At 42.5% G+C, this 25,057-nt stretch overlaps 1 protein-coding gene across 4 annotated transcripts in view; it reads right to left on the bottom strand.

Moving 5' to 3' along the window:
• Positions 1-6,467: 6,467 nt before the first annotated feature.
• Positions 6,468-25,057, bottom strand: part of hip1 (huntingtin interacting protein 1) — a 58,621-nt gene continuing 40,031 nt past the window's right edge. For all 4 annotated transcript variants that reach the window (XM_085795437.1, XM_085795439.1, XM_085795438.1 and 1 more), the window contains 23 exons: positions 24,143-24,200; positions 23,872-23,947; positions 22,679-22,822; positions 21,401-21,498; positions 20,936-21,008; positions 20,558-20,741; positions 20,053-20,141; positions 19,687-19,803; positions 18,295-18,396; positions 16,311-16,505; positions 15,963-16,110; positions 15,695-15,781; positions 15,112-15,219; positions 14,028-14,164; positions 13,767-13,877; positions 13,518-13,576; positions 12,067-12,160; positions 11,473-11,573; positions 11,083-11,188; positions 10,725-10,848; positions 10,427-10,488; positions 9,561-9,678; positions 6,468-9,464 (listed from right to left, as the gene is read on the bottom strand). In XM_085795437.1, coding sequence (XP_085651563.1) covers positions 9,454-9,464; positions 9,561-9,678; positions 10,427-10,488; positions 10,725-10,848; positions 11,083-11,188; positions 11,473-11,573; positions 12,067-12,160; positions 13,518-13,576; positions 13,767-13,877; positions 14,028-14,164; positions 15,112-15,219; positions 15,695-15,781; positions 15,963-16,110; positions 16,311-16,505; positions 18,295-18,396; positions 19,687-19,803; positions 20,053-20,141; positions 20,558-20,741; positions 20,936-21,008; positions 21,401-21,498; positions 22,679-22,822; positions 23,872-23,947; positions 24,143-24,200 — 2,402 coding nt within the window. In that variant the 3' untranslated portion in view covers positions 6,468-9,453. The remainder of the gene's footprint in view (positions 9,465-9,560; positions 9,679-10,426; positions 10,489-10,724; positions 10,849-11,082; positions 11,189-11,472; positions 11,574-12,066; positions 12,161-13,517; positions 13,577-13,766; positions 13,878-14,027; positions 14,165-15,111; positions 15,220-15,694; positions 15,782-15,962; positions 16,111-16,310; positions 16,506-18,294; positions 18,397-19,686; positions 19,804-20,052; positions 20,142-20,557; positions 20,742-20,935; positions 21,009-21,400; positions 21,499-22,678; positions 22,823-23,871; positions 23,948-24,142; positions 24,201-25,057) is intronic.

Raw genomic sequence — 25,057 nt, 5'->3', positions numbered from 1 at the left:
CTTTCAGAAGTTGTTTCCCTTCATTGACATCACACGTAGGCCTACTGCTGGTTTTACACACTAACTAAAACTTGTGCTTAATTAAAACACACCAATAATGATGAGACAAATAGGCCATTCGCTCTAATCGTGAGGTGGATATTTTCATGAACCGGCGCCATCAGAGGATGGGGACACAAAGCCTGCTGAGACCAAACAGTGATATTAGATGACATTTTATTGTCCCCATGGTAACAAATGCATCATCTGTTACTATAGGGGGAGTGTGAAAAAACAGTAACACCCAACAACAACAGCAGCAGCAGCAGCAGCAGCTCATTTTCTCCTCTCAACTTAATATAAAGTATTGTGCAGATGATTTTGTTCTGTTAAAGTGGATTTGAGCATGTGTATGTGTGTGTGTGTGTGCGTGCGTGCATGCGTGCTGCACAGAGGAGGGTTATGAGCGGGTGGTGTAAGAGTCACACCTGTTAGTCATACATTAATCAAGCTCCTCGTCATGCTTACTTTCCTCCCTGTACTCACATCTCCACCTCTCTCATATCTAAATTTTTTTCCTTTCTCCCCTTCTTCTTTCATCATCATCATCATCATCATCATCATCATCATCATCATCATCATCATCATCATCATCATCATCATCATCTTCATCATCATCATAAATGCCTTCCTCTCCTCCCTCCGTCCCCCCGTCTCTCCCTGTAGTATTGTTTTCAATGATCCTCCTGGGCTGATATATCTATCCATGTTCCCCCCACCCCGTCTCTCTCTCTCTCGCTGTCCAACTTGGCTAACCCACTCCAGATCTCACTGCAGCAGATGGTGCTGGGTTTGCATTGGCCGGGTCTCCTAGCAACCCTGTGTCTTTCTCCCTCCCTCCCTCACTTTATCTCTCTCTCTCTCTTTCCTAAAGGGGAGCAACAGAGAGGATGGTGTCATGCACTGTCTAGGTCTGCCATGCCCTCACCCCTCTTCTGTCTCCCAGTTGATGTCTGTGTTTATGTCTGTGCCTCGGACTCGTTCCCTCAGATGCTAAAGTAGGGCAGGGGGCTGACTGTCTGGATTACTATACATGTGTAATGATTAAATTTGATGGGTAAAAATGGGCAAAAGCAGGACACAACAGCCAACGTGATTTGTAACCCTTTGTGACCTAGATTTTCTACAGATGTTCACATATGTTGTGACGGCAGGGAAAGATCACATCTGGGCCACGTCGGGCTTAAAGAAGATTTTGTCCACTATGTCCATTATTTATGTACTATACCTGCCAAAAGCTGCATGTGAGTATTAGTGCAGGTATTTTTTTTTCTCCAGTATTTGAAATGATTGTTAGGCAAACCAGTCTGATAATAACACAACATCAGGTCAGCATGTACAGACATACAACGCCACGATGATGTCCGTTAAGCTCCATCATACAGTCCCACACACACAGCAAAACAGGAGGGCAACTAAGGACTCGCCGCACCCTGATATGATATTGGTCTCTTGTGTTCTCAGCCCCCACCCCCCCAACACACACACAACACACACAATCCTATGCACTCAATATGCACATGAAAAAAATGACTTACATTTATTAGAAGATATAAGAAAATAACTGAAATGTGGACTAAACACACAGAAAAAGACAAAGCAGTAATAAAAAAAAAACTTTATACAAAAATGTATGTTAAAGGTTCCTTTCCTTATGTTTAATCCTCTATTCTAAATTGAAGCACTAACAATAGGATGCTGCAGTGTCTCACATTGTGTGTTTAATCTACTTTAACCTTTTAGTATTTAACATTTTCATCTTCCTCTTCTGTGGCTCTTTTGTTGCCTTAGTCTAAAATCTAATCCTGAAAACTAACCCTAATGAAATAATTTGACATTTTGGAGAAACAGATGTTCTCACTCAGAATTAAATGTCTGAAACTGCAGCCAACAGACTGTTAGTTTATCTTAGCACAAAGACTGGCAAAAAAAAAAAAAAAAGAGCTAGCACCTCCAATGCTCACTAATTAACAGAAAGCAAACAATTTCCCAAAACTATTTCTTTAAACTGTTTTCCTTTAACAAAATGTAATTGTTGCAACATTTGGTTCAGACCAGCACAGAAGTTCAGCAGCACACTCACACAGAAGCCTACGAAGTCTCTAATGGCCCGCAGAGTAATCATCCTTCACACAGACAACCAAACACACAATCGCAGACTCACACAAAACCACCACCATCACACTTTAGTGGTGCTGAGGGGGGAAAAAACAACAACAAAAATATTATAAATGGCAGCCACAATCCGTGTTATGATGCTTCTGTCTCTGATTAATTACTTTCATTTATTTTCCCAGCTGCATCACAAATGCTTCATCATTCTCCTTGAAGGTTGTTGCCTCATAGCACAAAGAACAACACACTGCTTCATGAGACCGCTATATAACTTTTTTTTTTGTAAATAAAGATGTGCTAGCTCCTGTGTAAAAGGTTTTGGCTTATACCTAAGTGGTACCAGGTACTGTATTGACGGGGAAGCCATGAAGCGTCCCCAGGAGATTGTCTGCAGCAGTGTCTAGGAGCTGCTTATGTGGCTGTTCGTTCTTTTGAGGGGAATCATTGCCTCCCCGAGGGAAGTACTGTAAAGCACCGCCTGCTTGTTTGTTTACTCGGGTAGAAGTGCCCACAGTCCTCAGCAGAGAGGGCAAGGCTTTCCCCCCATCACCCTGTGACCTCATATCTGTGTCAGGCACTCAAAAGCGGGCCGAGGCTGGCCTCGCTGGAGTGCAATGTGCACAGCAAGCACAAAACAGTGCATTCAAAGGCCTCCAGTGAGGGCGGCCCGAGTGATGACACTTTGCTGTTCAGAAGGCTGACATCTGTGTTCAGATAAATCTTTCTTTCCATAAACAATAAGCACATTCAGATGATTTTTACAACACAAAGGTTCATATCAGGTAACAGTCACTGACCTTTGCCACATGGTGGTGGAGCTGGACTCAGGTCATGCCCCAGATCCAGTAGGACGGTGATACTTTTATAGCTCGTCAAATCATCTGTGAAATGAAACAGACTTTAGCTCACATTTTACCAACTTCATCGTTTATTTTTACAAAGTGAGTATGGACTCAGCCTCTAGATTCCTTCAATAGCCTGCAGGGGAGAGAGTGAGAGAGAGCAAGAGTGTGTCCCAGATTTTTTTTTACATTTTAATCATAGAAATTGGGGGACAATATTGCGTTGTGTTCATAGGTTCGATTAGCTGATTTAGAGGATCACTTTGGGAATTTGGCATTGTATTGAGGAGAATCCTGAATGAATAAATGTTCTAGTTTTGACAGGACTGATGTGCAAAAAGGAGCATCCTCTCAAGTGAAGACGATAATAGTTCTTTTTCTTTTTGATTTACTACTCAATAAAAAGCCGAGAGACACAAATGTTATTTTAGAGGTCTTGAATCAGTATGACTTTGGTTTATTTGGTCTGTAAATACACTGATCCATTGCGACCAGAAGACATTTCAGTAGAAAGGACAGACATAATCATGGAGTCTCTGTTCATTCACAGAGATTAGCAGCAATGTATCACTTTGAATAACCAAAATCTCCTGTATTGGAATAACTGCAACTACACAGACAGTTTGGTTTTATGGCATCTGGAAAAACCTAAAAATTGCTCAATGGAGGCTGAATTGAAACACCTACCAAAATGAGATTTAACGTAAATAAGATGCATGTTAGAACCAAATATGTTCTTTGGAAAAAGAAACTACAGAGCCAATGAAGAAGGCAGAGTATATCACATAATATACAGGTTAATTATAGATGTTAATGAAGGCACTCTCATGTGATCATGTAGCAATTAGACTTTGTGACAGTCTGAGGGGTTTCTAGGCTAGACCTGTAACGCTCCCTGCAACACGGTGTCTCCACAGACCACCACAGAAATAAATCAGGATAATTTAATTAATGATACACACAGCTGTTAACACTAAATTGTAAATGTGATTTGCTAACCATTGTTATTGCATATTGGCTTTTAATTAGAAATACAGTATTACTAATAAATTTGCTCCAGGTAAATTGTAAAAAATGAAGTAATATTCACGGAGACAGTGAAACAAATAGGAGAGGGTAAGAAAAACAAGTCCTTTTGTTATCATTTTGTTGCACTTAGTCCTACACAGATATAGACATTGTGCAACCACCAGCATTGTGACACCTCCAGGCCCAATGTAAGATAATGTCAAATGCTGATGCCAGTGTTTGAGACAGTATTTGTAATTACATTGTCCTCCTTAATGTTGAGTTTGTAGTTTCAGCAGTGACCAACAGATCTAATGTTGAGTCACTCTGATGCATTCATTCATTCATTCCTTCATTCATCCATCCCTGAGCAGTGTGGTTGCACCTGCTGATTTACAGCCCGTAGGTGCAGTACAGTATATAGATGTGTGGCTGGTTGCTCCCTGTTGGATCCTGCTTGTGTTGGAGAGCAGAGACAAACAGAGACACTGCTGCTGCCGCCAGGAGACCTGCAGAACTGCAGAGACTATAAATAGCTCAGCCTGTCTTTCTCACGGGCACCACCCACCACATTACCCATGTGACGGCCCAGCAGCGCAGAACAAAACAACACAGCACCACTGCATACTGTACCACATCAGAGGCAGCCTGCTCACTACTGAACGAGGACATGAAGCGATACCACGTCAATGAGGCAATGAGGGCAAAGAGAACAAGTCGTGCTGGCTTAACGCTCTGCTTGTGAAGTCCAGGGACTTGTGGGAGAAAAATCTTCACCTGGTCTGGATTAGCCCAGATCCTCTACCCTACATTATGTAATCTCATCTCAGTTAAAACAGATTGTGGTTGACTCTCTTATTAGCTTTGTTGTCCCTGTATCACCTTTATTATTATTATTATTATTGTATCAAGGATTCCTCAGCTTTGAGATCCTCCAGAGTTAGTTTGTGTGTCTCTGGTGAAACTGAATGTTCACTTTGAGTATATTAATGGCAGCTGTCGCTGGCCTGTGAACAAGAACACTGTTAGCCTTTAATCCCACCAATTATTTATACTCGCCCTGTAAACACCTGCATGAACCAGTGAATCAGAGCAGCCCCAAATCCCACTACTTGCCCCTTCGCTGCAGCAGCTTCTCAGTTTGTTGTCGTTGTGGCTTAAAGACAAAAGAGTTACTGCTGTTTTTGTACCTCAGTCCTGGACGTTTATGGTCTGAGCTGTTTAGTTTAGAGTCTGTGCACCCATGACACCAGGTGTGGCTCATTAACGGTGCAGGAAGAAACACCTGCCCTGCAACCAGCATAATATTCAGAAGTTTAGTTTTTTGTTGTTTTCCAGGTTTCTAATCTTTACCAGAGGTTAACAAAACAAAACCAAACAACTGTGTTGGCAAGAAAGCTTAATTAAAAAATATGGATCAATACAATGCAGAGAATATAAACAAGAAATATTGTTACAGCAAAATAGGTTGGCATTAGCTTTGTGCCATAACAAGTAGCTACTATTTTTCTCTGTCAGCGTCTCAGTGGGAGTCTGTTGCATTGAAGCTGCGAGGAAATAAGACTCTGATCCTGGAGCACACTTTAGCCCAGATTATGGATTTCTGTAATCTCAGTACAGTGTTTTCAGATTACGCTGATTCATTTACTTACAAGTCCTGCAATACCTCTAACAAATCTGTGTGCGTGCGTGTAATGTATGTGCACATGGGGGTGGGAGTGTGTGTGTATTTTCCTTTGTTTTCCAGTGCAGGAGGTGCAGTAACAGACTTGGTACATGTTACTTTTTGTGTGTCTCTAACCTGACATTCATTTATTTTCAGTTCTATGCCAACAAAGCACTTTAAATTCCACGAATCAATGCTTTTACTGGAAAACGCCCCCCCCCCCCCCCCCCATCATCATCAAAAACTAAATATATAAATAAATGAATATATGACTAAAAATCAATTAGGTGCATTAGGATTTTAGCTCCACTCTGATGTAGACATGAGGTTACTGGTCCTGTTAAGGACAATTACTGAGCTAATACAGAACATACCCCAATTGTGCTTCTGTCTGTCTGTCTCTCTCTCTCTCACACACACACACACACACACACACACTGAGCCTATTGTTTGCATTGAAAACACTCTCATTAATGGCATCATTGAACAAATTATCTCCTCACAAAAACAAAAAGATGAAATGTAATTGCTTATTAATTTGGATGGAATTCCTCGAGGTTTTTCCCTGTGCTGCATTACAAAGTAAGAGGATTAATACAACAGTCAAGGCAATTTATCAGTCTGTTATTGTTACGTAACAACCAACTTTTCCAAGGATAATACTATGCAGAGGAATAAAAACTGAATTACCTGAAAATAACTTCACGTCTCCCATTTCACTAATCACATTTCCCCCATTGCTGAATGCTGCTGCTTTGTCTCAGGAAAGGAAGGAAAATAAAAAACCACACTCCCACTTTGGTCTGTATTAACAAGTTGAAATATTTATTTTAAAAACTGAAAAAATAAAACAAACCCACCAACAAAGTTTTAGTATATCATACAAAGACATATTTCAATGTTGCTATGTGAGTATTTGTTTCTCTTTGACTACAGTGTGAGGCAGTTTGAAAGGCTGGCTGAACTGGTATGACTACAGACACAGACCCGAGAGAGAGAGAGAGAGAGAGAGAGAGAGAGAGAGAGAAAGAGAGAGAGAGAGAGAGCAGACAAAGAGAGAGGAAGGTTAATAAAGAATATTTGGGAAAAAATACAACCAAACATCACTCAAGGTGCATTCAGTCCATTTTTCAAGACACTTATACCATAAAAAGTGGATGTATTCTTTTATGTTTTTTTCCAATCATTCTAATGAAATCAGCTACCGTATTGCCCACGTTTGGGAGAAGCAACAGATCACGGCTAAATTCATTATTAAATACAAAGACCTGGAGCCAACACTAACTGCAAATAATACTTGCTCTTTGTTTTAGCCATTGGGGCAGCAGATGGGTGGTGTCGCACTGGAAATGTTTTTTAAAGTCTGTTTAATACTTCTTCTTTTTTTTTTTTAACGATTCAGCCACCTGCTGCCCCGAGTGGTTATTATTGGCAAATACTATTTGACCAGCGCTTGTTAAATACCCAGTGTTGCAACTTTTTTTTTGTTTTTTTTTCTTGAGATACAAAGCTGAAGTGGAGCATCGAATCTAAGTATGTTAAGACACAGAGAGAGAGACAAACTCCAACAGAATCATCATTGCCATCATCGAACAGAAAGAAGAAATGAAAGGTTTAAAAAAAAAAGGACGCTTGCTCCTCTCATGGTTTGTACACAGAGACACGGTCAGTCTTCTCAGAGTCCAGTGGAAACAAGTTGAAAGTCAGTTCATGAGTCTCAGCAGGAAATTATGTTAAATAACAACCTCTTACAGAAGAAATAATGACTTATATTAGTTACGTGTGGCATTCATGTGCACCATTTTGTATCCCTAAATTCAATTAAACTGAATCCATACTTAGAGAGATGCAAAAAGAAAATGGATGCCACTGAATGCGTTTAGATCAAAAGAAAGCAGACGATTATTTCCAACAATAAAGCCTTGTAGTTGATATATACAGAGCTACTATGTTTTGAGGAAGCTATTAAACACTGCAGTCTGAGTACTGCATACTTCAGAGTCCACTGTGGTCCTGGCAATGCAGGCTGTTAGTGAAGGATTTATAAAACTGCAGTCATCCATCAATCCTGCAGGGTATTTGAAGAAGCAGGTAAAATCTTTTAACATTTCATCAGTAAAAGGTTCACGCAGTGGGATGGCCTCAAACTCTTCAACTCTCACATTCAACTTTGACTCAAAAAATGTCAAACCTTTTAAGGATTTTCATTCGCTTCCACTGCAGATTTATCTCGACTAAGCGGACAGTCCTGTCTCCTGCAATACCCTAAAAGGATTATCATCCACACCGGGAGCACGGTCGTCCTGCTGGCGGGGTCATCACGTCTCCAGGAGGAGCAGATACTTGCCGTCTGTCAGGAGACAACGCCGTGAGCAGTTCATTACGTGTCTGTGTCCAGGCTCTACCTCCAGAGCTGCTGCTGCTGTGTCAGGTTTGTAGTAGTGATGCTTGACCACTGATAGACCTATCTAAAAAAACAGAATGGGTCTCCAACCTCATTTTACGACTCTGTGTTTGTTGCCAGACTTGAAAATGTGAGATAAACACAGGTATCAGATCTCAGTGCTGTGGCCTTTTCTCTATATAAAAAAAGAGGGTTTCCTCTCACAGACCCTCCTCAAATGTTTTTAAGGGGAAAATAACAAAACTGACCCCACGTCATTAGTGTTTGAATTAACACTTCTCAACCTACCCATGATGCACCGCTACCTTTGACCTCTGACGATGTAGCATGAGGTAGACGGCAGTCTCAACGCTCACGGGGAGAAGACTGTTTTGTGTGCTACTTCCCTGTTCTATGTTTAAGAGTTCTCAGGCAAGAGTTTGTTAAAGTAGAAAGAAAAAACAACAATAACAACACAACGACAACAAAAAAAAAAAGAAGGTGGGGGTGGGGGGGTGGGGGTGGGTCAGGTCAAGTTAACAGTCATGGTCGTTACAATGGTGAGGAGGTGAAAAGGCAGAAAGTCCAGTGAACCAGCCAGTGAAGCGGTATATGGACTTAATAAGGTGATAACTCACAGTGAGAAAAAGAAAAGGAAGAAACTGGGGAGGAAGAGAGCGTCACACTGCACCGACGGATGAAGAGCAGCTTTACGAGCTCACAACACGGACCAGAGACACTCGTTGAAATGGGGACAGCGTCGCATGCCGTCTATGTTACACAGATACACAGACGGCATGATGTCGGGGGTGTTTTGGGGTTTGGGGCAAACAGTTACTGATCTCCCCTTTGTTCTGCTGAGAGTTTGGCCCCTTGTGCAGTGCATCCTGGGATGTCTTGAGTAGACCTTGTGCTCATAGCGTCTCTGCTGCGACTCCTTGTTATTAAAAAAACGAGGAAAGAAGAAAAAGAAGAAAAAAAAAGTAGAAGACAATAAATACTCGGCCGAACGGGTCAACTTCATTGCTGCTTTTCACCGACACAATCCTGGGGGTGAGGCAATTGGTGGCGACGGTGGTGGTAGGGAGGGAGGGGGGGTACTGAACTCCGTTACATCCATTTATTTCTCCCTCAACCCCCCCGCCCAACGCCCTGCTGCCCCTGTGTCGCTGAGCCCTTTGTGCTGTCCCTTATGGAAGCTTCTGGACACAGGTGGAGAAGCAGGTTTTTAGAAAAGAAGCACCTTTTCATTTGGCTTAGATCACACACAAGCAAAAAAAAAAGAGAGAAGGGAGAAAGAGACTGAAGAGTGTGTGTATAAATAGAAAGAGGCAGACAGAAGCCGGTCTTATGGTGGAGGAGGGGGATGAAGGGTTGTTGTTGGGGAAGGGCCCGAGGTCTCAACCTGTGCCTGTGGAGAAGACGGAGACCAGATTTTAGTCAATCTTGGCATTTTATTGACTTTTTTTAATAAACTAATTGTGGGGCGGTTTCCTTTCATCCTTACCTTCCTCTTCCTCGCCCCAGCCTTCTGCAACCCCGGCCAGCTCGTAATGCTTCTTCCTCAGCTCGCCCAGACGCTCTCGCTCCTTCTGCAGACGAGTCTCCAGCTCCAGAACCAGGACCTTAAGGAAACACAGACACAGGGCGAGGCCAAACACCCTCGTCATCTCCCTGTAGCCTTTTATTTCCCCTCGTAAACCACCCAAAACCCCTGACCACATTTTAAACGTTATATACACAGACTGGGAGGGACCAAACAAGCTTTCACTGAACCGTGAATGATGATGTACATACAGTTTAAGTGAGCCACTAAAGAGGTAATCAAACTTTAGGCTTTACATTGTTTTTTTTCTCTGGAGAGTCATTAATTATTTCTGTTAAAACCAAAAATTAGGTCACAATAAAAATTTAAACTCCAGTTAGCAATCATTATTTACACAGGTTTCAGTCAAACTCCTAAACACACAGAGCAATCTTCAAACAGGAGCCCTCTGTGCATTGACAACAATGGGCCGTGTGTGTGTGTGTGTGTGAGCAGGTCCAGACCTTTCTATGTTTTCTCTCCACTGTGGAAGCAGCAGAGCCACAACACAGAGAGTAAAGTGACCACACAAGTCTGAAACTCAGCTCCTCAATGGATCAAAAACAGTCCACCTCCTGAATCTACTGTGGAAACTCTATTAATTTATACACAGCCAAAACACACACACTGCCTTCAAGATCTTCTTGTTTCCAGTTCCACAGAGTGACGTTACTTTTGCTTCTCTATTTAACTTCTAACAGATTTTTCATGACTCAGGCACCGAGGGAAATATCCATCTCAGTGAGCCACATAGTGCCATGTCTGTTGTATCTTGCTGCGTACTGTACCTGTGCATCCATCTCTTGTCGTTTGATCTGTGTGAGAGTCATGCTGGAGAAGTCCATCGTATCTGGAAAGACAAACACAGAAGAAAACTTTTTAGATTCCATGTTCAAATGTATAGGTCAAACTGAAAAATGCTACTTAAGAGAATAAACAGTGGAAGAATAATCAGAAACGATAACAACCAGACTTTTTGTATCATGACCACATATCTACTTGTTATTTATAAACATAAATACCATCAAAAACCAACTGTTGGTTGTTCAATCCAACTATTTAACCTTGTGAATGTGATTTTCTCACCTGTCTCTTCAATCTGGGACTTCCCAGACTTGGTTGAGGCCACGACAGCTGCGGTGGCCTGTGTGACGCCTCGGGAGGCCTGCTGCAGGCGGTGCAGGTTGGCACTGTCTTTGTCTGCTTTCACCTGAGGAGAGAAAACAAGGCATCAAACATGACATCAACAACACAGGGATGGTGTAAATGTCTGTATTCTTCCAACTGCATCAAATTAGCAAACACCAAAACAATAAAACCATCTGGTCATAATTACGTTTTGCCATTTCCTTGTGTGAAACATCAGTATACACTCATCACTCTTGTATCACTCACTCTGCTCTCCACTGCATGTTTTTGCATGACTCCACTGGTCTTTGCTTACCTTAGAGGCAGCCACTAGCTGTGCAGTGCTGGCAGCTATTTCATGTGAACACACCATCAACTCCTCAAACTTCCCTTTGCCCTGAACCACCAGGTCAGCAGCATCCCTGTAACAACACAACACAGAGCAAAATAAACTCAGGGGATTCACTGAGCTGGGCTATTTCAATACTGAGGTTAAGACCACTTTGTCCTTGAACTACATTACAAACAGTCACACATGTTCAAAACCTGATTGAATGTGTGGTTTGATCTTCACTTCTTTCTTTTTACACCTTTTTTTTTGGTAATAGCATTCACAGACTAATCACAGCTACAATATTTCCACTGCTAACTCTATGAACATAAGCACTTTTGCGGTGTGTTGTGAGTAAGAGACCCTCACACTTACACCATGACTGTGGCGCCCCATCCTACTGCTTTAGAGGCAGAGATCAGCCCCTCGGTCCAGCGGGAGTTCTTGGCATAAAATTCCTTCATGGATGCTGCCCCCTGGTGGATGAAAGACAGACATGACACATATTAACCTCTCAGATAAGAACTGCTCTCATTATGGATGAATTTGATAATTCATATTATTTTGAAAATAACCAGCGTTTAAATGCCTCATCAGTCAAAAACAGAAGATATTAAGTGTATTGTAGTATACAGAAATACAAAAAATCCTCACACTGGAGAAGCTTGAAAGTAAAGTAATTACCAGATTACTGCAGACAGTATCAGTATACTGAAAGGACCCATATATTACAGCTGCATAATCAGCATTATAATTTCATATACCATATATTGAACATTGGATGCTACAAATAAATTAGGCTCTCTACCTGCAAATATAAATAAATGAATAAGTGAAAATAAGACTTTATTTTTTAAACAGATTATGCTGATCCTCAAACACCTTGTGAGAAATCTGTCAACACAGAAAACTCTTGTTCATTGTTAACTTCAGGAAGAAATGAAAACATAAAACTGCAGCATAACTCACCCTGCCACTCTCCACAATGTCCCTTTGCAAATCTTTGGAAGACAGAATGAGCTGCTTGATCGCCTGCATCAGCTCTGTGCACGAGGCCAAGATCCTGCAGGGGGCAACAGAGCACAAGACACAAACACTGACACACTGTACCTCTCTCTCTTAAAGCTTCTGTTCAGAGCTGATCTCTCCGTCTGATAGGAGGCAAAACATCAAGGAGTCTGTTCAGTGCAAATAATCTTGAATGCTCCTCGTTCTCCTTCAGTCTGCTCTGCTGCTCGTGCGTTGTGTAGCCTCAAGAAATATCATCAAACCAGACTCACTGCTCAAAACACAGATGGAAATCAGCCTCTTCAGATCATAAAGTAATAACAGAAACATTTGTAGCTGCAGTGGCTGTTTGTTACTTTCCCTCATTATCTCTCACAGCGGTGGGATTCAACAGATATTGAAAAAACAACATTAATAATTAAGTGGGTGGGGGAGATAAGAGGAAACAGTGTGTCGCTCAATTGGCTTCATATACACAAAAAATATAACAGACACAATTTTATCTTTTTCTTTAGAGTTAAAAAAAAGGGAGGATGTAAAACCTCATTACTAGAAATGCTCATATTTCTGTGAGGTAGAAGAGAAAGCAAAACGTTTCATGTGACGTGTGAACTTCCTGATGTTGTCAGCAGCACATTGTGAATAAACCCATTTCATGTCAGACATCTATAACGTGATGCGCTTGTGGAGCCGCTCCATTGAAAAACAGAATACATAGCGGAGAAAATGAATTACAGGTTTGCAGACAGACATTACGTGCTGCGCCAGGTTCAGACTTCAAAGTTTGCAGAAGCTTTGTGGCTGAACTGATGAAATTCTTTGCACATCCGCCCCTCAGTGTGTGACCATCTGTGACTGCACTGAAATATCATGTGATTGCTGAAAATTGTCTGCATTTCTTCTTCCACTTCATTGCCTTTGTTTATGTCTTTATCATTCTCTGATCTGCTTTTCTACAAACAAACAGCTGAAGGCTTCGTTTGCTGTGATGGTTTGTCTGTAACAGATGAAGGAGTTCCCTAATCTCCATATTTTTTAGCCACTATCTCTTCGCTACAGACATGGTTGTGGGTTGTTGTTGTTGTTGTTCTGGGTTTTACAGATAGTTTCAGTTTCCCCGAGTTATGCGTTCTGCTTTAATATTAATGCTACATCTCTGCTATGGGAAGCAGGAGACAGAAGACAGAGCTCCAGAAGGAATACGTGGAAAAGGAGTATGTGATATTCTTCAAGATACAAAAGCGATCCTTTTGTCAGATCCATTTCAGTTACGTTTAGATTTAATGTGAGATGTTACATCATATATACATTGTGCCTTTGACGCTACTATTTACTGTGTCATCACTAAGTGATGTTACAGAGAGAAAATGCGTCTGTGCAGCTCTCGAACTTGGCCGTAGTCTGCGTTTTACCTCTCATTGACCTCCATCTTGATTCCTGTATCAACTGCTCGAGACTTGTTGAGCATTTCCTGTCGGGACACACAGACGCACGGGGGAGGAAAAAAAAACACTTTGAAGTTAATGCTGCTGTAAAGTGAAACGGGGGGCACTGATTTCACACAGCAGGCAAACAACGACACGCTCTCACACACAGTAAGCATGTTTAAATACACATTTTCCCTCGGTTGATCACATCTACACACACACACACTTAAGCACCTCTATCCTGGCAGCAGCTGACTCAACAGCAGCAGAGGTGGCAGCCATTTCCTGCTCCACAAGATCTCCAAGCTCCCCCTGCTGCAGCTCCAAACCCCGAGGACGTAGTTTCTGAAATAGTTAGAAGGACAAGTCAAATACCACAGCAGAGGAGCATTTTACTGGGGTCAGGATAACGGGAGATAAACCCCCCAAAGTGCAGAAGCTCTGGCAACATTGTGACCCATTTTGTGTCTAAGCTAATTTCAGAGAAGTAGATACCTCTGCAGTGGCCAGGATGGCCTCCAGGACTGCCTTCAGTTTGCCGCTGTCAGCTGAGGTAATGCTGTCCTGCTGCTTCATCTGCCCCAGCAGAGCCAGAGCCTCGGCCCCGCACGCCTTCACACTGTCTGACAGAGCTGACAGGGACAGAGACGAGGACAGGGAGGATTAAATGTGCCACTGCCCATAAATTACCCATAAAATATACAAACAAACACAGATTCCACTGTATTATTTATAGTTTTTTCCCATAAAAATACCATGTTTTGTCATCTGTAGACTGATGTGTAGCAGTGGCACTAGTGGATGCAGCTGTAGTGTTAATCATACTGATGCCCCGCAGGCTAAGTGTCAACTAACTGATCAAAGAGCCACTCTGACAGGAGGGAAGAGGAAAACTAAAACTACCTCCACACAGCAGCTGCTCGGTGGTTTTAGCTGCAGGAGAGCAGGCTGATTTGCATTAAACTGTACATAGGCTTTTAAAAGCACAATTCAAATGTTTATCCAAAGTACAGACAGACACACAGGGTCAATGCAAAGCACTTTCCATCGATTTCCAGAGCTACAGCTCCAGACACGGCTTCAGTTTGACCCAGTTTCAAATCTCTGTGTTTGTTTTCTGTTGCAATAATAAGACAGCTGGCCAGAGGGCCATTATATTTGGGCATGTTTAGACGTACCCTGGCTACTAAACTAACTATCTCCCACGAGAGCAAATTCTGCAAACATTACTTCTGTGTGAGGTCAGCACTTTTGTTCTATTCATGCATGTTTTGGCTGAATTTCTGCATTGGGGTCTATTTAAAGAGCTGTTTCTTATCATAGAGCGACTGCAGCAGCAGCAGCAGGATGTTCACATATAAGGTTTTACAGTTGATTCACAGAAGAGTCATATATCCAACGCACATTACTGCACACATGTAACACTTCAAGACACATGAACCACTCACAGACCTGTCAGGACATGTACATGTCTCGGCCGACTGACTCAGCCACAGATTAACACCAGGAGACAACTGGAGACTACTATCTATTCATCTCCAGCTGTCTCTACATCACACACATTCAAAAACAAATTTACCATCAGCTTGCTCCACAGGCACCATGTGGGAAGTGGCGCTGCCCTGAATGATGGTGTCCCCCACTAGGTGGCCACACTGGGTCACCACTCGCAGTAGCTCAGACACACCTAGTTAAAGATATTGTAACAAATGATTACAAACCTTTAGGACATGGGCACCTCACACACACCTCAATCTACATAAGTACAGGCACATATAAAACACCGGTCACCTTACATCACTATTTCATTGCTGTTATGATGATATACATTTATCTTTATAAGTTGTCCACCTGCATTACTGTTTAATTGACAACCATTTTCCCAATTGTAATTACAGATGCTGTATCTACACAACTTCTGTCAACTTCTTTCCACCCTGTTTCTTTTTTTATTTTTCAAGCCTCTACACACCAACCAAAAATTCTCACAGGTGTTTGTTGCGCCTGCTGAAGCAGGACACATGACAACATTATCATTTATACGGTGCTCAGAGCTTGGATCTAATCAGCCAAAAACATAACAAAGACTTCTCATAACAGCTAATTATGTGTTACCTTATCATATACGATTACATATGCAAAGCTAAACGTAGGCCTCTCACCTGTGGTGTCAGCTACAAAGGCCTGACTGGCAGACTGGAGTCGGTTCACACAGTCTAAAGAAGCCTGACATCTGGATGCTAGGTAGTCTGCAGAGATGAACAAACAAGAAACAAGACAATGAGATGGGACCCAGTACATAAACATGAGAACATGCACACTAACATTACTACACACAGGATGGAGAGAACTAGTTAGTATTCCTGCACTGAGTAATGGCAGCGTTGTTGCACACACAGTTAAAGCAGCATTGTCTTATTAGCTTATGACCTGCAGAGCTGGTGCAGCTGATGTGTGCCGGGTCGTCTATCTGAGCCAGTGAGTCCTGGATGATCCTCTCTGCCTCCTCCACGGCTCCCTGCAGACTGGACCAGCGGGCTGCCACCAGCTGACTCTCCAGCTCCTGCTCCCTGCTCTCCTGTGGACACAAACGCACACAGACAAAAAGCTAAACTTATAACATCGACCTTTATTAGAAAAGCCGGAGGGTTCATAGAAAAATGAAGCTGTTCATTAGACCCCCCGGTTCTCAGTGGTTCTATCTCTTGGTGCTCAAACATCCACTTGGTTTATTAAAACTAATTAATAGACTTAATTAGGAAAATTACAATTCTTCACCTTCTCATTGAGCTGATTCTGCAGGGCTTCTGCCGTCTTCACCCCGCTCTCCCTCTCAGTTGCCAGTGAGCTCTGGACTCGTTCTAGCTCCTCCCCCTGGGACGCCAGCTCCGCCTCCACCTTGGACAAGGACTGCACCAGCTCAGCTTTCTCCGACTCCAAGGCGACCAGCTGAGAGCCGAGCACCTCGCTCGACTGCACAGAGGAAACGAGAGAATAAGGATGAGGGCAAGAGAGACAAAGTTCAAATGACTTTCAGGCAGGTAGGACGTGGTTAGGTTGAAACGCTGTTGTCAGGATGTGGTATCATGCGAATCCGCTGGCTTTACATTAAAAAAACCCCACTTTATTTTCAGCCACTGATCATAATAGCGCTGTCTTTGGTTCAGTTTGCGGGGAAGTTTGGGTTGAGGTGAGATATACAATCAAGGGAACTCTGCAAGGATGTGGTTGCACAGCCGAGGGATCATAGGTAGAGTTAAATAATGAGACATGCACATGAAGAAGAAGAAGTTAGTGACTTACAGCCTGGGAGCCAACAGGTCCAACAGAGAAGGAGAAATGTTGAGAGACGAAGGAGAAACAGAATGGTTAAGAATGTGACTTTTTCTTCTTTTTTTTACGACGGGAGCTTGTGAGAGCCGGACACTGCAGGCACGAGACAAGAGCGATAAAATGTGGGCTGTTGTATGTGAAAAGAACTATTGAGATTAGAGAGATGGAGGAGGACAGAAAGAGTGACAGAGCCGATAAGCAGTGGCCACAAAAATAGGACTCAGGAGTGGGAGGCTGAGAGACAGATGAGAGGTACGAGAAGCAGAGCGGGTAGAGAAAAACATGGGGGATTGGGGCCAAACCAAGTCACAATACATGAGTGGGTTTGCAAGGGATTGTGGGGATTAATGATGTAAATGAATGGATCTCTATACTTAATTTCTGTCAATCAATTACCCTCTTATAAATATCCCCGCACACTTTCTTGTTGGCTACTAATAGATATACAGAGTAAAGCTTGTACTACGTTGAAGTCCTCCTCCACTAATGCAGCTGTGCAGAGACCAATCGTCTGCATTTACACACACACACGCAGCTGTTTGGACACAATTTCAGTGCTTCTGTGTTTTCATTCTGGGCTCTTCTCTTAAATAAATGCTTTCAGTCGTCTGTTATAAACATCATCTTGGCATCTGCAAGATCCCCCTTGGCTTAGATGTGCCGAGATGACAAACACAGGCCGAGAGAGGATTAGGAAGAGAAGAAATGAGTGAACATAGTTTTGCTACTGTTTAGACAATTTCTCCCACTTTGAAAACCAATTAATTTACCGACGTCAAAGCATTGCATTAGCACATCAGCGCTGTCAGAAATGTGATGTGTCTGAGCCTCTGAAATGTTTTGCTGAAGGAGAACAGTCGGTGACTAAGAGGGAAGACAAAAAAACTGAAATGGAGGGAGTGACAGCGCGGATGACGGACGGGGAGAAAAAGAAGCACAACAACAGTTTTCTGAGAATTTCTGAGAAGAAAATGGAAAATATTATTTGACCATGGTGGAAGTTTTTAATTTGGAACATGGACTAGAGGTCAGTTTAGTTTCCACCATTACTGTCAGGATTTAGTCTGACTGATGTTACCTGCATCTAAAAAACGAAAAAAAAGATCCCTGGTACAGGCTCAATCATGTGGTAACTAATGCTACAAAGGTGGGGTAAGTGTGAGTGAGATCATCAAACAACTGCTGCCTGGAATCCGAGCGCCAGGAGCTCATTATTAGGTTTCATCCCAACAGCGGTCCATTAGGATTAACCAGGTCTGTTAGCCAGGGTGAAACCAGGGTGATATCATTAATCTTTTCTTATTAGTGGGACAGAAAATTGGGACGTCATGAATTATATCAGTAACTTTCACTGGGGTCTCGTTAGCAGATTTAAGCTCCTCGAGTCTTGTGTCTGAATAAATGTGTTTTAAACTGAGAGGAGGGCGACCTGTTGTGACGAGGCCATGGTGGTCTTCAGGGAGCTCAGCTCTGTTCGACTGGACATCACCTCCCTCTGTAGCTCCTGGAGCTGCTCCAGCTGCTCCCTCTCCTGAGCAACACAAGTGAAACATGGATACATCAATAACATCTTTTTGAGCAACTGTGATTTTCTCAGACTTGACACATTTCAAGTTCACACCTTTGTATGGTTTCAAAAAATTCTCAAAGCAATTTGTGTTGTCAGAGTTATTCTGTAGTAGCCTGACAAGCCAGACTATATCATTAAAATGTATAGTCTGAAAACGACCGGTAGACCTCGGCTCAATCCAGGGGGCGGGATGAAGGCTGTCTTTCAAACTGCCTCTGCACACAATAGGCTAGCGCTACGACTAATCAGAGCAAAGAGCAGGATGACGGTAGCCTGGTCGCGCCCACACTAGTGACGTCACGCCTCGCAAAAGCGCTGCTGACTGCTAGTCTGGCCAACCGTGCTATTAACTGGATTTCTGTCTCCCGAATTTTCGGGAACTCCACCCTCTTTTTCGAGAGCCAATCAACGTCGAGCCTCTCCAACGGCTGTGGGTAGAGGCGTGTTCAAGTAAGTGACGCAGTAGAGCAGCATCACATACGTCAGAGGAAAGAGCGGTGTGATTGGTTTAAGCTTCGACACCGCCTATTCTGGCTTTGACCAATAGCAGACTGAGGCATTTGAGGGGGGCGGGTAAACCAGGTTTGAAGGATGCGCTTTGAGAAATGGATTCTCTTAACGTCTTGGCCAGACCCAATGCCGAGTATCAACATTGGAAAGTCGTGCCAACCAGGCTAGGATGACGGTAGCCTGACAAGCCAATTAAAATGTATGTCGTCATCACGTTAAGCCCGCCCAACGACTCTCTAAACAGATAGAGCGCTGTGATTGGTGAACACTAACGGTGTACAAGACTCAAAAAGTTCCTATGGCTCGTTTCCAGACTGACCTGCGGAGCAAATATATTTGCTGCCACTAGGGTGCGTCTAGATTTCTAGGCTAATTCTGTAGCTAAATAGCTGCACTGCATTCAAACCTCTGCACTAGTAATTAAAGATTAAAGATCTATCTATCTATCTATCTATCTATCTATCTATCTATCTATCTATCTATCTATCTATCTATCTATCTATCTATCTATCTATCTATCTATCTATCTATCTATCTATCTATCTATCTATCTATCTATCTATCTATCTATCTATCAATCAAACAGTGAGTTTTTTTATGCCTTTAATTGATAGGACAGTTGTAGAGAGACAGGAAATGGGGAGACAGAGAAAGGGGGACTGATATGCAGCAAAGGGCCACCGGTGGAATCAAACCGGGGCCACTGCAGCCCCTAACAACGTTTATCTCCTCCCTACCTACCTGTCTGTCTGCCGCCTCCTGGGCTGCTTTCACCTTGTCTTGCATCTCTCTCCTCACCGCCTCCACTTCGTCCTGTGCTGCCCGCGCCAGCGTCATCTGCCGGGTCACCTCTGCATTCTACACACACACACACACACACAGACACGCACACATAACACACACATGGGACACAGATGCAGACACAGACAGACACACACACACCAAAATAATTGTGACGGGAGCTGGGGCCTCAGCTTGGGGCAAACAAGTAATGACACTGAGATGACAGGGCTTAATTTAACTTGGAGGCTTAAGGTTTTACAGTCTGGTGAAAGGACAAAGGAAGGTTTTTTCTGAACATGAAGGAGCAGGAGTTGTCTGCCTCACCTTCCTCAACAGGTCTGCATGACTCTGAACCAGTTCTGTGTACTTCTCCTTCAGTTTGGTGTAGCGCTGCTCGTTGGCCTGTGCTTTTCCTGGTGAGACAAGTGAAGGCACGGAGAGACAAAGACAATTACCAGCTGAGGAAAGCAAATTATTTCTACAACAAAAACCCTGTTTTAGGAGATTCTTTTTGCTTTCTCATGTGACAGCTATTAATCTTCTCCTTCCTTTCACTGTGAGTCACTGTTTCAGAAATGAACTTGTTTTTAACGCCCTGACTTCTTGTTTTTTCCCGTTTTTTCAGCTGAGTCAGGATACAGCCACTTGAGGAACAAAAAGAAAAATGAAGGGGCTAAAATGTAAAACACTGCACGTCAAGTGTCCTGGCGTGTCAAAAGACATTCATAAGCATCTATAGTGGAACACGATTGCATCAGTTGGGTTATTTCAGACACAATAATGCAACAGAATAACGACGACACATCTTCAACATCTCTAAACGACTTACGCTCTATCTCCGTCAGGCTCCGTTGCTCCTTTTCCGTGTCCTCTCTGACCCTCCTCAGGTCGTCCAGCTCGGCCTTCAGGAACTCGCTCTCGCCCACAGCCTGCAGCCTCAGGTGGCTCTGCTCAGCGAGCTCCGCCTCCAGCTCACTGACGCGCCCCCTCAACACCTGACACAACCGACCACTCTGGCGATGGATAGAAAGAGAGAAAGAAAGAGGCAGAGATAAAGACGTAAGAAAAGGTTGAGTCACCTCTGGAAGAGTCTGTATAGATAAATGTCACATGGCGCTGGTGCTCCTTTGATTCGGTTAATGCTCTATGGAAAGTTGAAAAGATGAAACAGTGGGTAAAAAAGAAAAGGGGTTTGTCAGTTCTTTACCTCCAGTCTGAATGACTCAAGCTCATCTTTGAGGGCCTGGATCTCCCTCGTCAACTGTTCAATCAGCCGGTCTCTGAGGAACAAAGACACAATATCTCTCATAGACCAAATAAATAAATACAAACTTAGCTAATAAACTGTAATATCAATGATATATGTAGTATTCAGCCCAGTACTTCAATGAGAGGAGTAAATTCAGGGGGTGTTTTGTGCAGTTTAGGTCCAGGGTAGGGACGCAAATAATTTTCATTTTATACATCTGGTACTATTGGTTTTTGCTAGAAATGATAGTGTGGTGAAGAAACGGTGTCCAATGTAACTAGTTTCAAAAGATGAGTCTGATCGGTGCTTTGTGACAAGATAAATTTGCATTATTTTTGCTTTTTGATCACTTTCAATTAATTCAGACAGCTGGAATCTTCATATAAAAGACAACTCTTTCTATGATCTTGTGATGAGCCTTACTTGTCGTCCTTGCGCATGCCGTTCTGACTGTTGAAGTTGAACGGGTCGACAGCAGCAGTGGTACCAAACAGGTCGTCAAACTTGGTCTCCACAGCAGCCTGGGAGTTTAGAATAAGGATGTTTCAAGTAAAAATATGAACAAATGTAATGAAATATGCATTTAAAACACACCAGTACCATTTTAATGTTGGCTGAGATTTAATCATAATATCTAAACTGGATGAATATTGTGATTATTAGTTACTTTACCTTTCCCAAAAGTTGTGATTACACATTTCTTTTCACTGTGTCCACACTGCAGGTACTGGGAAATACTGTGGCACTTTTTTTCGTTTTTTAATTTCTACTTCAGAGTAGGTACTGGTTCAGCACAACAGTTGCATAAACATACAGTGACTGATCCAGACTGAAACATTTTGTTCACATGACATGAAACTAATATTACAATAAGTTCCCGTGTCGTCTCCTTTGCAACTCATTCATGTGAAACCCACACCATACAAAAAACACACAGCTATGACCACAGTATCCTCTGTTCCTCTGTCTTGCTGTTATAGACATGTGTGATGATGTCAATTCAGTGTTTCCACTGGTGATGCACATGCAAGCACAAAAAAAGACACTCAGTTCTCAGGGGAGCTCCCGAGCGACTGGTTTCTCTCAGGGAGTCCACACAACTGTTTGTTTACGAAAACAACCTGCAACCTGCATCACACAAACCACCGTAGTTCCTCTGAGATCTGTGTCTTGTCATTAGCTGAATATAACAGAACTAGTTTGGATTAACAGCTAAAAACAACATTCATTACCTCTCAAACACAACCAGTCATACAGTCTATGTTCCAGGTGTTCTGTGTAATGGGTCCAAAATGTCATTAATTACCCCATTATCTCCCATTTCACAAGAAGACAAATATGTTTTATAACTCACGTTCACCTCAACGGCCAGCTCTTTGAAAGTCAGTATCATTAACACCTTGACATGCCAGCATAAACATAAACCAGATGTTTAGCGCTGTTTTACCAAGACAAGAGTCTAAAAATATGTGGTTGCAGGAGGGAGTCTGTTCGTAGAGCAGGTTACTTCCAATTTTATATCCTCCATTTTCACTCTGCATCTACTCCCTGCTGAAACTCCCACAGCCAAAACAGCCTTTGTAAATTTTTGATTGCTGATTACATCAGCACATATTATCAACCGAGGAGCCAGACAGTTAGAAAACAGATGGATTGCATCTAAGACGGTATCATTCAGGAACATTTGTCTGGTGTAGTTACCGGCAATGAGGGGACGTCTGTGTCCACCAGGTCGTCCGTCTCCACCATGTGCTCTGACTCAGGGGACGAGGACTCGGCGGGGATCACGACCACGGGGCTGATGTGCTCCGACAGAGCTGACGCACGTAGGAAGTTAGGAGGGTTCTGCAAGGAACAGAAACAACAAGGTTGAGCATTATATTATTACCTCTGCCAACGAGATGCTTTCACCAGGATTACATAGACAGTACTGAACCGATCTGCTGGAGGGATGGGGAATGGGCCAGGGAGGCATCCATGAGATTTTGGGGCAGATCTGGATCATTTACAGTAAATTTTGTTTTGTGTTTTTTCTTTTACATCTGATGTATGTGTCTGAGGTCTGGGCCCTACTGGTTTCCAAATGTTAGACCGTTGATATCTGAGGCTTTTGCAGCTTTTTGCAGCTTTTTCAACATGAAGAACAAGAAGTATGCAAAAAAAACCTCATTCAGATATAAATTACATCCGTATCTGGTCCCTACATTCAACATGGATTACATGACTCCAGTCAGTGGGCTTGCAGCTTTGTGAAAGTCAATCATTTGCCTTGTGTGAAGCATTAACAGCAAACTTCACTGCTATTTGGGGAGATTCAAGAGGAGCATACATACAAGTCTGTGGTGTGGTGAGGAGCATGCATGTCTTTGTCCCCGCCCAGTCAATGTTAGTGATGGATATGAGTTACAATTTAGTATGAGCCAAAAGTGCATGTAGTGAAGATATCTTACATTTCTATTATCTCAGGTAGAGAAAACTAAGAGCATGTTATGAAAACACATAATAAGCTAGTGTAAGATATGAATGATGACCGTGACAGTGAAAACTATTAAAAAAATTAAAGCTTTTTTCTTTGCGGGGAATTTAAAACATTTGTTAAACATGCCGGTGCATATTCTCATTTGCCCAGGTCATAGTATTTCAAAGGAGGTTAAATCGAAAGCAACTGGACTTAGTTATTTGTCTAGGAAGACGTTTCACCTCTCATCCAAGAGGCTTCATCAGTTCATGTACGCATCTGACCAGGCTGGGACTGGTCCAACTATCTGGTGTGGAGACTCACTATTTAACCTCTTTTTGTTTGTTTGTTAAACATGAACTTGAAACAACTTCCTTGGATTAACCTGGGGTTTCAGAGAGTGGTTCAATGTGGAATTAGTGAGAGCACTTCTCACCTCAGGCAACTGTGGGATCTGAATCAGCCTCTTGAAATACTGCAAGTTACTGGAGCGATAGAAGAGACTCTTTAACCTGAAACAGAGAGGAAGATGGATGTTATGGACCGACAGAAGAAGAGAAAAGAAGGGGGAGAGGAGCAGATGGTGCTAAAGATGGTACAAAGGGCTCCATCCCCTGTGTCACACTCAGAGAGTAAAGTGATGATGTGACAGACTGGTTTCTGCCAGTGTGTGTGTGTGTGTGTGTGTGTGTGTGTGCGCTTTATACTTTTTAAACTGTTCCTGGAAGCGATCTCTGTGGCCCTGGAGCGTGTCTGCTGGAAGGCCTGCAAATGTACACAAAACATACACACATCAGTGCTTGGATATGCAAAATGTTCCGATATGTTATGGGATTTGTGCATGAATATACAGTATCAAAGCTGGAGAAGTTATTGCTTTATCCAGTGGGTACTTGAAAGTTTTTTTTTTTGAGTCTATAGGACTGAAAAATTAATTCACTCATAGAAAACGAGCATGTCGTCTTTGAATTCTTGAAGAGAAATGTTGACCCGTTGTAAGGATAGACACAGATTTATATTTATATTCCACAGGATGTTATAGAGCTGAGGGCAAAGATGGAAACTCAACAGCTTGATTCAGTGCGAGAGCCAAAGGGTCTCATGAAGGAATCAAAACAGATTTGTTCTTAAGTGGCATGAACAAGTGATTTAAGAGAATTTGCCCGTTTCAAGGAAATTCCTGAATGGTCCAGACCTGTCATATGAGTCTTATGAAGAGAGTTAGTCTTTCAACGCAGGGGAAAACACTTAGAAATAACTAAAAAAAACACACACACAATACTTATATCATTGACAGCTATAATAATATTTTCTAAGTGTTTTAAGTTCTGCAATACAACTCCTGTTTTAAGCAGAGACGCTAAATCTTTGCTGGTTCGTGCTTCTTGAATATGAGGATTTGCTGCTTAGTTAGTTTATTTAATTTATGCCGTGATGCAAGAACACTTTTGTATTCTTATTGAAACTGCTAGATGATTTAATAATTAACTTTTTGTACAATCAACATTATACAGAAATGACAGAAACTTGGTGCTTGCATGAAGCCCAATAACCGCATGATCAAAGTAGGTGGCATTTCCCTTTAGCCATGAATCACGCCTGCAGCTCGCCAAGACTGGAAT

Source organism: Trachurus japonicus, chromosome 13, assembly GCF_045865225.1.
Source record: "Trachurus japonicus isolate A0001 chromosome 13, Traja_1.0".
Lineage (NCBI taxonomy): Eukaryota > Metazoa > Chordata > Actinopteri > Carangiformes > Carangidae > Trachurus > Trachurus japonicus.
Note: the sequence above shows the minus strand (reverse complement) of the source record. Positions and strands in the feature narration are given on the sequence as shown.